General features: G+C 45.8%; 1 protein-coding gene across 3 annotated transcripts in view; it reads right to left on the reverse strand.

The window, feature by feature from the left end:
- SLCO3A1 (solute carrier organic anion transporter family member 3A1) overlaps nt 1-14,829 on the reverse strand; it is a 404,171-nt gene that overhangs the window by 72,302 nt on the left and 317,040 nt on the right. For all 3 annotated transcript variants that reach the window (XM_060401578.1, XM_027957049.2, XM_012098412.5), the window contains exon 5: nt 6,810-6,974. In XM_060401578.1, coding sequence (XP_060257561.1) covers nt 6,810-6,974 — 165 coding nt within the window. The remainder of the gene's footprint in view (nt 1-6,809; nt 6,975-14,829) is intronic.

Genomic DNA, 14,829 nt, shown 5'->3' on the forward strand with positions numbered 1-14,829 from the left:
GAGCAGGCTGCGTTCCGTTCCATTTTCTATCAAAGGCGGCAGGGAGCAGCCCCTGGTGATGATGGTAACTATGGCAATAACAGGCTTTGGGCACCTTCTCTCCAAGCCATCATCCACCTCCCCTCTCCCTCCCTGATGTGTATGAAGCCTTAGCATGCGGGTGGTTATCAGAACTTCCCCCAAAACTCCATCCTCATTACCTTAACCTATGCAGATTGAGTCCCTTTTATCTTCATGCATAAATCAAGGCCATCAGCCCTTAATCATCTGTGCTGCTCTTTTCGGAACTCTGCCCCATCTACTGATGACTTTGCGGGTGGGCCAGAGACAGTGCTGATGGCCTGGGATGACGGCAGGGGACTCCTCCCTGAGGTCTACGGGAGCTACTGATGAAGGCCTCTGGGGCACGCGCCTTGCCTTAGGCTTTCGCGGCCTCTCTCTGTCCCCTCAGGGCCCCCTGTCAGCCCCTCCTGCAGCCAACACTCCAGATGCCACGGGAAGGGCACCGGGAGAGGGCACATGTCCTGCCTGCCTGGACTGCCAGACAGACGGACAGACTGACAGACGGCCACCAGGCTGCCTCTCCCCGGGCCACGTGCCCTAACAGACAGACTCACTGAGACAGAGACAGATGCAGGAAAGCGAGGTTGAGTTTTTCCTTCTGCCCTGAAGACTATTGCTTTGTTGATGGGAAACTCTAGGAATCTGTTCTGAACTAGAACAGAGCCCCAGCTTTGAAGCAAATGTGATCAAAATGTAAGAAGCTGCAGTCAAGAAATCAGGGAGTGAGAAAGAAAGTCTTTGGGTGCTGGAGGGCTAAACCGAAGAGATCGTAGGTATAACGGAGAAGTTATAACTATAACTACAGAGACACTATTTTTTTAAGTATACATTTATTTATTTTAATTGGAGGCTAATTACTTTACAATATTGTATCGGTTTTGCCATACATCAACATGAATCCGCCAAGGGTGTACACGTGTTCCCCTTCCTGAACCCCCTCCCACCTCCTTCCTGGTACCATCCCTCTGGGTCTACAGAGACACTTTTTACCCTATCTCTGTCAGATGGGTACTAAGGGCTAACTGCATTTTGCTAACATCTCTTGGAAGAAAATACTTATAAAACAGTGGATGGTAAAGAGCTATTAGTAAGAAAAAGAAAAACATCAGCCTTGTGTGCTCTGGCAGCCCCCAGGGAGAGGGGCTGGGGTCTGGCCACATCCTTGTTGGTAAGGTTTTAATTTTTTTTTTTAACTTGATATGTTATGTTCTGTGACGTGCACAAGATTAAGGGAACACTGATGACTTGTTGCATCTGTACATACCCCCATATTAAAACATTTCCAGCAGCCTCAGGGGTTCCCTGCTGTCCTCATTCACCCAAAGTCCAAGAGTAACTATCATTCTGGCCTCTGTTACTTTTTCCATTAAGAAAGTGTTTATTTTCCTTCTTGGGGCTGCACTGGGCCTCCGCTGCCGCGTGGCCGTTCTCCAGCTGCAGAGAGTGGGAGGTGCTCCCTGGCTGCAGCGTGCAGGCTTCTCACTGCAGCGGCTCCCCTGGAGCAGATCACAGGCTCTGGGTTCACAAGCTTCCCTAGTTGCGGCCCCAGGGCTCTAGAGTGTGGCCTCAGCAGCTGTGGTGCATGAGCAATCTTCCCGGACCAGGGATCAAACCCAGGTCCCCTGCATCTTCAGGTGGATTCTTATCCATTGTACCAACGGGGAAGTCCAACTTTTCCCTTTCTAACTCTTACTAATATGATTCTTTTGAGTCTGACATCTTTTGACTGTCCCAGATCCATCCACATTGAGGTATATATACAAGCTCTTGCTTTCTCATGCTGTGTGGCAGGCCACTGTATGAATATTCTATAATTTATTTACCCATTCTACTAACTGATAGATATTTGGACTGTTTCCAGTTTGGGAGTTTATGCATAAAGCTGTTTTAGATACTGTTACCTATGTGTATATACATATGTTTAGTTGTGAAGTCATGTCCGACTACTGTGACCCCATGGACTGTAGCCTGCCAGGCTCCTCTGTCCATGAGATTCTACCAGGCAAGAATACTGGAGTGGCTTGCCATTTCCTTCTCCAGGGGATCTTCCCAACCCAGGAATTGAATCCAGCTCTCCTGCAAGGAAGGCAGATTCTCTCCCAACTGAGCTATGAGGGAAGCCCTACTGTTACCTAAGCCTATATAAATAAGTGGATCTAAACACTCATTTCTGTTGGATTCTGCCCAGAAGTGGAATGCTGGATCCCAGAGTAAGCATATGCTTTCAGCTTTCGTAGGCACTGCCAAAGAACTTTTCTCACCAGCAGCACACGAGCGTTTCAGTGGCTCCACCTTCTCAACAACACTTGGTGCTGCTGTCTGGTGGACGTGTACTAGCATTTCATTGTTCACCTGTGTTTTCCTGGTGAGTCATCTTGGGTCAGGACCCTCACACGGGTTTACTGGCCAGTGTGTGAAGGACACATTAAAGGAGAAGATCAGAAAATATCACCTTGCCCATTCCTCTCAGGACATGATCTACTCCTGCTTCAGTCCAGTTCAGTTCAGTCGCTCAGTCGTGTCCGACTCTTTGCGACCCCATGAATTGCAGCACGCCAGGCCTCCCTGTCCATCGCCAACTCCCGGAGTTCACTCAGACTCATGTCCATCGAGTCGGTAATGCCATCCAGCCATCTCATCCTCTATCGTCCCCTTCTCCTCCTGCCCCCTATCCATCCCAGCATCAGGGTCTTTTCCAATGAGTCAACTCTTTGCGTGAGGTGGCCAAAGTACTGGAATTTCAGCTTTAGCATCAGTCCTTCCAAAGAAATCCCAGGACTGGTCTCCTTTAGGATGGACTGGTTGGATTTCTTTGCAGTCCAAGGGACTCTCAAGAGTCTTCTCCAACAGCACAGTTCAAAAGCATCAATTCTTCAGCACTCAGCTTTCTTCACAATCCAACTCTCACATCCATACATGACCACAGGAAAAAACAGCCTTGACCAGATGGACCTTTGTTGGCAAAGTAACGTCTCTGCTTTTCAATATGCTATCTAGGTTGGTCATAACTTTTCTTCCAAGGAGTAAGCGTCTTTTAATTTCATGGCTGCAATCACAATCTGCAGTGATTTTGGAGCCCCCAAAAATAAAGTCTGACACTGTTTCCACTGTTTCCCCATCTATTTCCCATGAAGTGATGGGACTAGATGCCATGATCTTCATTTTCTGAATGGTGAGCTTTAAGCCAACTTCTTCACTCTCCTCTTTCACTTTCATCAAGAGGCTTTGTAGTTCCTCTTCACTTTCTGTCATAAGGGCGGTGTCATCTGCATATCTGAGGTTCTTGATATTTCTCCCGGCAATCTTGATTCCAGCTTGTGCTTCTTCCAGCCCAGCGTTTCTCATGATGTACTTTGAATCAGTTCAGTTCAGTTCAGTTCAGTCGCTCAATCGCGTCCGACTCTTTGCGACCCCATGAATCGCAGGACGCCAGGCCTCCCTGTCCATCACCATCTCCCGGAGTTCACTCAGACTCACATCCATCGAGTCCGTGATGCCATCCAGCCATCTCATCCTCGGTCGTCCCCTTCTCCTCCTGCCCCCAATCCCTCCCAGCATCAGAGTCTTTTCCAATGAGTCAGCTCTTCACATGAGGTGGCCAAAGTACTGGAGCTTCAGCTTTAGCATCATTCCCTCCAAAGAAATCCCAGGGCTGATCTCCTTCATAGAAGTGAAATAACTAGTATGACAATATACAGCCTTGACGTACTCCTTTTCCTCTTTGGAACCAGTCTGTTGTTCCATGTCCAGTTCTAACTGTTGCTTCCTGACCTACAAATAGGTTTCTCAAGAGGCAGGTTACGTGGTCTGGTATTCCCATCTCTTTCAGAATTTTCCACAGTTTATTGTGAACCACACAGTGAAAGGCTTTGGCATAGTCAAGAAAGCAGAAATAGATGTTTTTCTGGAACTCTCTTGCTTTTTCCATGATCCAGCAGATGTTGGCAATTTGATCTCTGGTTCCTCTGCCTTTTCTAAAACCAGCTTGAACATCAGGGAGTTCATGGTTTGCTGAACCCTGGCTTGGAAAATTTTGAGCATTACCTTACTCGTAATGAGATGAGTGCAATTGTGCGGTAGTTTGAGCATTCTTTGGCATTGCCTTTCTTTGGGATTGGAATGAAAACTGACCTTTTCCAGTCCTGTGGCCACTGCTGAGTTTTCCAAATTTGCTGGCATATTGAGTGCAGCACTTTCATAGCATCATCTTTCAGGATTTGAAACAGCTCCTCTGGAATTCCATCACCACCACTAGCTTTGTTCGTAGTGATGCTTTCTAAGGCCCACTTGTCTTCACATTCTAGGATGTCTGGCTCTAGGTGAGTGATCACACCTTTGTGATTATTTGGGTCGTGAAGATCTTTTTTGTACAGTTCTTCTGTGTATTCTTGCCAATATCTTCTGCTTCTGTTAGGTCCATACCATTTCTGTCCTTTATCGAGCCCATCTTTGCATGAAATGTTTCCTTGGTATCTCTAATTTTCTTGAAGAGATCTCTAGTCGTTCCCATTCTGTTGTTTTCCTCTATTTTTTGCATTGATCGCTGAGGAAGGCTTTCTTATCTCTTCTTGCTATTCTCTGGAACTCTGCATTCAGATGCTTATATCTTTCCTTTTCTCCTTTGCTTTTCACTTCTCTTCTTTTCACAGCTATTTGTAAGGCCTCCCCAGACAGCCATTTTGCTTTTTCGCATTTCTTTCCATGGGGATGGTCTTGATCCCTGTCTCCTGTACAATGTCATGATCCTCTGTCCATAGTTCATCAGGCACTCTATCTATCAGATCTAGTCCCTTAAATCTATTTCTCACTTCCTCTGTATAATCATAAGGGATTTGATTTAGGTCATACCTGAATGGTCTAGTGGTTTTCCCTACTTTCCAGAAGATAATTCCATGGGGAGGGCACGTTCTCAACGTTCAGACTGGAATGTCACATTCTCAGGGGTCATCCTCATATCTTTCCTTCTGTGCACTTTCTGAAACAGATGAGCTCTTCCGTCAGACGCTGTCTACTGCATTCCCTCTCTTTTCCGCACATCACCTCTGCTGGCTCTTTCCCCTCTGCTTAGATACCTGCTCAAGTCCTTCCTGCCACAATAGCAACTGTGTCTTAGCAACAGTACCGTTACTCCAATCCCTTGATGGCAACACACATCACCCACTATGTCTCCACTCCTCCTTCCACTGCTAAGCTTGGGAAAGCGTCCTGCAGTCACTAGCTATTCTTTGCCTCCTGTGGGCTGCTCCTCACACCATAGCACGGGCTTACCTGCTGCAGCTTCAAGGACACAGCCCTGACATTGGCTGAAAGACATCCTGCTTATTGAAGGGACCCAAGGCATGTGAGAAGGCAATGGCACCCCACTCCAGTACTCTCACCTGGAGAATCCCATGGATGGAGGAGCCTGGTGGGCTGCAGTCCATGGGGTTGCTAGGAGTCGGAGACGACTGAGCGACTTCACTTTCACTTTTCCTTTCTTGCATTGGAGAAGGAAATGGCAACCCACTCCAGTGTTCTTGCCTGGAGAATCCCAGGGACAGGGGAGCCTGGTGGGCTGCTGTCTATGGTGACGCACAGAGTCGGACACGACTGAAGCGACTCAGCAGCAGCAGGGCATGTGAGGCTGCATCACATGTGGACACTCTCACTGCTGATGGCTTCTTTCTTGGAGTCATCTCTTCCTTGACACCCCGTGACCCACGAGTTCTTTCAGGAGATGCTTCTATGCCTCTCTATTTCCTCACAGGTGGTTTCACTCTTCTATTTCTACACAATATCCTTCTGTAAACTGCACTCCCGTGTCCTCAGTGACCGTGCACACACTGATGTGGTCCACACCTCCTCCTCCAGTCCCCAGCCACGCACAGGACATCACGTGGATACATCACGGCCACCTCACACTCAGCAACTTCACATCTGAACTCACCGCCTTCCCTACAGATCTGATTCTTTTCTGCTACTTTCAGCCTTCACAAATGGTACCGCCCCCTGTCTGAGCCAGAAACCTGGAAGTCATTCTTGACCCTTCCCTCTGCTTGTGCTGTGAGATCACGTTCCCTATCAGGTATTAGCAATCCTGCTTCTCATGCGCGGAAACTGGTTCTCTTTAGCAGGCCAACTCCAAAGGACTGGAGGCAGATGTCTGTGGTTTACTGTTGAGAAGACTGGTAAGGCCACACTTGAGATTGGGGAGAAGGAGTGTTATGATCCATTTTATATCTGCCATGGGCACAAAAATGGAGGCGAGCAAATGGCTTCTAACCTCTATATCTGTTGACCATGGGTTTCACGTTGCCGAGAATATTCTTGCTTTTTTACGCTCCTGAGCAAAGCCTATGGGGTTGGCCAAAAAGTTCACTTGGGTTTTTCCATCACATCTTATGGACAGAATGATCTTTTTGGTCAACCCAGTACTAATCTTTCAAGATCCATCTTGATTCCCCTCTTTGTTCATCACATCTTCCCCCTAATTCTCCAGTTTACACCAATTTATGGCCTTCCTGGCCTGTCACAATGCTTCCTATGCACATTTTATATTTTAGCTCTTTGTTACCATGTACTTTAAGCAACTGCAAGCGGGTAAATCTTACTCCAATAAAACACTCTGAAATTCTTCTGCACACAGACCACATGCATATTCTGCGGCAGGAGCAGCACGGTCTGACTGGTCCGTCAATGCTTATGGTATTCCAAGCACGGGCAGCCTCCCTGTGCAGGGCGGGGGCCGGTGGGTGACACAGACTCACCTAGCAGCTGGTTGGCAGAAGAGGTGGTGAGGTTAAACTGCTGCTCCAGATACTTTCCCAAGAAGGCAGCGAAGCCAGCCACCACTGCAATCTCCATGCAGGCGGCCAGGATGATACAGGTAAACACGGGGTTTGAGAGCAGGTGCTTGGTGACCTTGGGGATCACTGCAGGGAGAGAAGCAGATGACCAAGGTCATAGATACTGCATTCCCAGGCCTTCTGCCCCTGAGGTCCCACTTTGACCCATCCCAGTAAACAGCACCGGGAGTCGGTAAACAGTACCTGGTTGCTCAGGCCGAGGCCTATAACCTGTAAGTCAGCCATAATTGTGAAAACTCTGGCTTCAAAATACACGCTAATATTTTGTCAACTAAACTGAAAACTACTAAAGCAGGAAAAACCACACAATGTCTTTTTTTTTTTTAAACAGCACACTGGAAACACTATTTTATAAGCCTTCCAAAAATTTTTATTTCTATCCAACATATAGAAAGAGGCATTTGGGGTTTGTTTCATAAAAGGTAAAATATAACTTAATCATATATTATAAATGCATTACTTATGTTATATCAGTATATCTAAGTTATATACAGATACATTATATTTTATTTTCTTGGGCTCTGAAATCACTGCGGACGACTGCAGCCATGAAATTTAATGCAGCTTGCTCCTTGGAAGAAAAGCTATAACAAACCTAGACAGTATATTAAAAAGCAGAAACATCACTTTGCCGACAAGGTCCATATAGTCAAAGCTATGGTTTTTCTAGTAGTCACATATGGATGTGAGAGTTGGACCATAAAGAAGGCTGAGTACTGAAGAACTGGTGCTTTCTAATTGTGGTCCCGGAGAAGACTCTTGAGAGTCCCTTGGATTGCCAAGAGGTCAATCCAGTTAATTCTAAAGGAAATCAAACTTGAATATTCATTGGGAAAACTGATGCTAAAGCTGGACCTCCAGTACTTTGGCCACCTGATGCTAAGAGCTGACTCATTGGAAAAGACCCTGATGCTGAGAAAGACTGAAGGCAGGAGGAGAAGGGGATGAGAGGATGAGATGGTTGGATGGCATCACTGACTCAGTGGACACGAGTTTGAGTAAATTCCAGGAGACGGTGACAAACAGGGAAGTCGGATGTGTTACAGTCCATGAGGCTGCAGGGAGTTGGACATGACTTAGTGGCTGAACAGCGACAAAGTGGATATATCAATATACCTGTGATAAATATTTATAACTGCACGTGCTGAGAAAATATAATCTTCCTTTTAACTCATTTTATTTTTTTATTTTGCATTGGAGTATAGTTGATTTAAAATACTGTGTTAGTTTCAAATGTACAGCAGTGATTCAGTTACACATATACATGTATCTATCCTTTTAAAGATACATTTAATCTTAACAGTTTCAAGAAAAATGCAATGTTAGTGTATGCATGTGCTTTTCTTAGTCACTCAGTCGTGTCCAATTCTTTGTGACCCCATGGACTGTAGTCCCCCAGGCTCCTCTGTCCATGGAATTTCCCAGGCAAGAATGCTGGAGTGGGTTGCCGTTTCCTACTCCAGTGAATATTCCTGACCCAGGAATTGAATCTGAGTCTCTTGCATCTCCTGTGATGGCAGACAGATTCTTTACTACTATGCCACCCAGGAAGCCCCGTGTATGTATATGCATATATATATATATATATGTGGGTGTGTGTGCGGGTGTATTTCACATATATGTGTGTGTATGTATGTGTATATATATAATCCAACCTCTGTCCTGCCCTTCCTTCTTACAACCTTAGGTACCTGGCCAAGCTTCCATGATCTCTCATGTGGGGAAAACCAGGGTCTTCTTTACTATTTTTACTCCTGATCTAATACAGCCCTTCCCTATACAGTAGCCAGTGGGACCAGCTCTAATTATTTTCCTATTCAGAACTCCAGAATGGCCCAAATCCACACGTGGCATGATGGTCCACCGTCTGCCCCTCAGCTGTCTGATCACACTTTTGATCACGCTCCATCCTCACTCTGGCCCCACTGCAGCTGGACCTGGTCCCCCCAACCCAGGTCTGTGCACTGGGGGATCGTCCCTCCATTAGGATGTGCTGGTCCCAGATCTTTGCTCCATCTGTTCCTCCTTCCTCCAGTGGTCTTTCCTCATCACTCAAGGCAACCTAGAAGCTGCCCTGGTGCTCAGGGTTCAAATGAGGATTAATGGTAGGCAAAAATACTTCGTGGCTTGTTTACCACTTTAATTACCAATGGAACTGAAGCATGTTTTTGTTGAGCTGGTTCATTTCAATCTTATTGTATTATACTCTGTTTTTTAAGCATGTGGTTTCATAAACCACTAGGATTTCACGTTAATTCTGTGCTTTCACAAGTGAGAGATTTGGTATTCTTAAAATCCTTTGAAAGTAATTACGTTATTTGGATATTTTCAGCCATTAGAATCCTTGGTACAGGGTCTTTGACCAGATCTCTTCAGCTGCAGAGTGATGACATGTCCTGGCAGTATGCAAGGGAGTCTGGGGATACCAGGACACACCCATCGTTCACATATTTATGCTATTATTTAGATGTACACTTAGTAAAAAAAAAAAAAAGTTAAATAAAACTGATAAATCAAGGGTTTGGTCTCATGGCTACAATAACTGAAGATGATGCTAGGTTAAAACAAGTAGGTTTAGGACTTCCCTAGTGGTCCAGTGGTTAAGAATCTCCCTGCCAATGCAGGGGACATGGGCTCAATCCCTGGTCTGGGAAGATCCCACAGACTGTGGAGCAACTAAGCCTGTGTACCGTAACTACTGAGCCCACGCTCCAGAGCCCCTGCTCTGCAAAGACAGAAGCCATCGCAATGAGAAGCTATGTATCACAATAAAGAGTCACCCCTGCTCGCCGCAACTAGAAGAAAAACAAATAGATTTACAGTTACTTAAAGAGAAGTCATGTAAATAATGGTACAGCTGGTAAGGAGGTAAGGCAGAAGTGGGTAAAAGTGGTATACCAGTGACAAGTTAGGGGACCACTGTTCTCTAATCATAATGATGTCGAGCACTTGCCACATGGTATACTCGATCCCACCTGTGTGAACAGAAAAAGACAGAGTCCCAGATGAAGCAGGTACCATCCCAAGGCTAGGAAAAACCAATCAGGGCCCATGGTCACACAAAATAAGCCAGTGAGCTGAGTCTAGCACTGCTCACCAAGGTGATGAATTAGCCAGCTGTCCTAAAGAGGAGCGCTAATTACACAGGCGCAATCTCGTCTCCTAGGAGACAAAGCCTCTAAATGGCCCAACTAATTAGAATAAAATAATAACAGAAGATACAAAAGTTTTTAATAATGTTAACAGACATGCTCAATTAATCAAAACGACAGAACAATGGGTCAGAAACTGGCAGATACACACAACTTAAAACTTATCATTTCTGGGAAAGATACCAAGTTTCAAAAATGAAAATCTATATATGAGACAGGGACTTAAGCAGCCTTTGACATAATGAAAGGAACTTAGTTATTGGAATGGACTGAGCTAAATGATTGGAGGCGCAGGATCACCCTGCACTGAGCAATCCAATTCTATATTCCAGCCAAGAAGCAATCAGACGATAACCGGAGCTGGTGGCCTCAGTGGCTCTGCAGGGGTTTCAGAAAGTGAAGTCACTCAGTCGTGTCCAGCTCTTTGCGATCCCATGGACTCCTCCATCCGCTTGCTTCTCCAGGCAAGAATACTGGAGTGGGTTGCCATTTCCTTCTCCAGAGGATCTTCCCAACCCAGGGATTCAACCTGGGTCTCCCACGTTGCAGGCAGATGCTTTGCCCTCTGAGAAACTACTAAAACCTTAGGAAGGCAATGCTTGGACTAAAAAAATGCATGCACACGCATGCACAAAATAAAACAAAAACTTTAAAAAGGGTGTTGTTGGTTCAGTTGTGTCCGACTCTTTGCTGCCCCATGGACTTAAATCACCAGCCTCCCATGCCTATGGAATTTTCCAGGCAAGAATACTGGAGTGGGTTGCCATTTCCTACTCTAGGGGATCTTCCCAACCCAGGGATCAAACCTGCATCTCTTCCATCTCCTGCATTGGCAGGTGGATTCTTTGCCACTAGCATCACCTGGGAAGCCCTTTAAAAAGAGTATGAATAAGAATGAAGATAAGGGAAAACAACTCTGAATCCATGGTATCCATGCAGCTACTTTATTCACATACCTACTTTATTGCAATTGCACAGGCCTTTACGAGTGTGTTTTGTTCACTTTTTATATGATTTCAAACATTTATAATAATCTTTTTTTCAAAATGTCATTTTGAATAATTGTCTAGAAGAGGTTACATTTAAAATCTGTGTTTAAATGTTGGAAAGTTTCCCTTTGTTAAATCCACATTATTGAGTATTGTACAACTATTTAGAGCAATGTTGATTGTGTAATGTTTAAAAATGTGCACTGTTCAACAAATATAAAAGATGAATACGCTGGGCATAAACAGAAGGTAACGAGGTAAGTATATGTCTTCATGAACAAAAACCCCTGGGATGTTAAGACTCCATCATCATAAATCACTGCTAACGAGTAAAGGCTGGTTTAACACATTGTGATGGTACAATGCATCTGTGACAAGGGATGGGTTGATTATGTCACGAAGTACCAAGCCTCACAGAGAGTGGTATGGATTACCTGAACCACCACAGTGCAAATAAATGAATTTGAAAGCCCCCAGCTGTTCATGTTTTGGCAGGTAATAACACTGTTGCTCCATCACTGTAGTCTTTTGGCATTAAGGTATCTAAACTCTGGAAATACTGTTGACAATCAGTAGGCAGGTTGGTGACATTCTAGGAAAACCATCCTTTGCCATATCTTTATTGGAGGCTTCACTTTCCTTGTTACTGTGAAGATTCTTTAGTTCTGGGAACTTCCAAAGAAAAAGCACCACAGCCACACTTGTTCACAAATACTGCCATTGAGCTGACACCATCAATATCCAGCTGTGTTCTCTGGCTCAAAAATGACACCAATGAGAATGCAAGTTTGATCACATTATCTATTTGTTGTTGTTCACTTACAAAGTCGTGTGCAACTCTTTGTGACTCCATTGACTGAAGTACACCAGGCTTCCCTGTCCTTCACCATCTCCTGGAGCTTGCTCAAACTCATGTCCTTTGAGTCAGCAATGCCATCCAATCATCTCATCCTCTGTCGTCCCCTTCTCCTCCTGCCTTCAATCTTTCCCAGCATCAGGGTCTTTTCCAAAGAGTCGGCCCTCCACATCAGGTGGCCAAGGTATTGGAGCTTCAGCATCAGTCCTTCCAGTGAATATTTAAGGACTGATTTCCTTTAGGATTGACTGGTTTGATCTCCTTGCAGTCCAAGGGACTCTAAAGAGCCTTCTTCAGCACCACAGTTTGAAAGCATCAATTCTTTGGTGCTCAACCTTCTTTATGATCCAAGTCTCACATCCATACATGACTACTGGAAAGACCATAGCTTTAACTAGACAGATCTTTGTCAGCAAAGTGATGTCTCTGCTTTTTAATACTCGGTCTAGCTTTACTTCCAAGGAGCAAGTGTCTTTTAATTTAGTGGCTGCAGTCACTGTCCGCAGTGATTTTGGAGCCCAAGAAAATAAAGTCTGTCACTGTTTCCACGGTTTCCCCATCTATTTGCCATGACATGATGGGACCAGACGCCATGATCTTAGTTTTCTGAATGTTGAGCTTTAAGCCAACTTTCTCACAGCCTTCCTATTTCGTTTTTCTTGACCGTGGCCATTATGGTTTACCTGGGGACAAGGAGGGCGCTTCTCAACAAAGACAACTCCAGCTAATAGAACACTTTCATACTTCAGCAAGCATTCTAATTATTCCAGAGATAATTCCATTTCAGTAGGAAGGATTTCTTGTCAAGATAGGAGCCTGCCTGCTTTTGTCTTAATATCAAATGACTAATTTTGCCTTGGATTAGATGTGAAAATCATTAAGTTTGAGAATTATCTAACTGGAGGCCCAGGGAAGACTGAGTGGGACGTATTTGCATAAAGGACAATCTCTTTTCCCCTGTCTACCTGACCCACTTGCCTCCAGAAATGACAGCTTCCTCTCGTGTTTGGCTATTTTCCTCTTAGGTTCTTCCTCCCTTTCTGGGCTTTATTGCAATGACTTGTAGTGTTCGTAAAGAAGATTCCCGTTAAAAGGCTCAGTCTACCCTACAGAGCCCCAACTTAAGGGGTATTAATTAGCTTGATCTTAGGGCTATTCCCAGTCTTCCAAGCTTTTTCATGCAAATGGAGTGTTAAGCCCACAAAACTTGTAACTTTCCAAGGTAGCAGCTGGTAATGAGGTGGCCTAGACTGGTGAACCGAGGCCACACCAGGCTGCCAAACACCTACAGACTCCTGCAGCCATTTGCCTCCCACCTTCTGATTTAGCCTCAGAGGTTTGGAGCTGGCATGGGAGGCAGGTGGGCCTGTATCATGCAGCTTCCCAGCTGGGGAAACCTTTTCACCTCTCATCAGGGGCTGAGTGCTGCTACTGGTGGAATGATTCAAAGCTGGGAAGGGTGGCAGGGGAGCCCTCTGCAGGGAAGACAAGTTTTCCACGGCTAGGCTTTGACCACTTGATGCGAGGAGCCAACTCACTGGAGAAGACCCTGATGCTGGGAAAGACGGAGGGCAAGAGGAGAAAGAGGCGACAGAGGATGAGGACATGGATGTGAATTTGAGCAAACTCTGGGGCGTAGTGAAGGACAGTGAAGCCTGGCATGCTGCAGTCCATGGGGTCACAAAGTATCGGACCCGACTTAGCAGTGGAACAGCAACAAGAACAGGCTTGGGAAGGCAGTCCTGTGGGACAGTAGTCCCTAACTCTTTCGGCACCAGGGACCTGTTTCATGGAAGACAATTTTTCCTGGGTTGGGGGTGGGGGATGGTTTCAGGATGATTCAGGAACTTTCGTGTGCTTTATTTCTATTATATCAGCTCTACCTCAGATCATCAGGCATTAGATCCTGGAGGTTGGGGACCCCCTACTCTACGGTGGGGTTTCCTAGAAACCTGTGGGTCCTGCAGGAGGGAGAAAGGCAGATTTGGAGAAGGCCTGAGGATTCACCCTGGCAGAACATGTCCTGTGTGCCAAGTACCAGTCTAACTGCTTACACGCCCACTTGCATGAGTCTCACGACAAAATTACATTCCTGGGATGACTGTGTTTCAGTTCCTCAGTTGTGTCCAACTCTGCAACCCCATGGACTATAGCCCACCAGGCTCCTCTCTCCACAGGATTCTCAAGGCAAGAATACTGGATTAGGTAGCCATTCCCTTCTCGAAGGGATCTTCCAAACTCAGGGACTGAACCCAGGTCTCCTGCATTATAGGCAGATTATTTACCATCTGAGCTACCAGGGAAGCCCTCTGGTAGGATTAAAATCCTCCATTTACAGGTGAGAAGACAGTGGTCCCTTGGCTAGGGGAGCAGAGCAGAAACTCAAACCCTGGCACCTGCTGCCACACAGTCTGCTTAGAACCACTGTGCCATTCTGGTCTGGGTTCTGAGAGGTGCTGATGTTGGCCTGAGGTCTAAGCAGGTACTCTGCCTCTGGTAACCAAAGTGTGGCTCAATTATCAGAGTAAAGAATAATAATGATAAAAAATTCCCACTGTGCTTAGGAAAAATGGCTAGATGTGACACAAGTAAGGGCTTAGTGCATGTCGTTTACAAAGAGCAGAAGGGGAAAAGGGATGGACGTGCGTGCTAAGTCACTTCAGTCATGTCCGATTCTTTGTGACCCCATGGACTGTAGCCCGCTAGCCTCTTCTGTCCGTGGGATTGTCCAGGCAAGAACACTGGATTGGGCTGCAGCCCTCTCCAGGGGATCTTCCTGACACAGGGATTGAACCCACGTCTCTTATGTCTCCTGCATTGGCAGGTGGGTTCTTTACCACTAGTACCACCTGGGGAGCCTCAGAAAAGGGAAGGACAGAGGGGTGAAAGAAAGGCAGGACTGGAGAGCCTACAGAAGAGCCCTG

This window comes from Ovis aries, chromosome 18 (assembly GCF_016772045.2).
Source record: "Ovis aries strain OAR_USU_Benz2616 breed Rambouillet chromosome 18, ARS-UI_Ramb_v3.0, whole genome shotgun sequence".
NCBI lineage: Eukaryota > Metazoa > Chordata > Mammalia > Artiodactyla > Bovidae > Ovis > Ovis aries.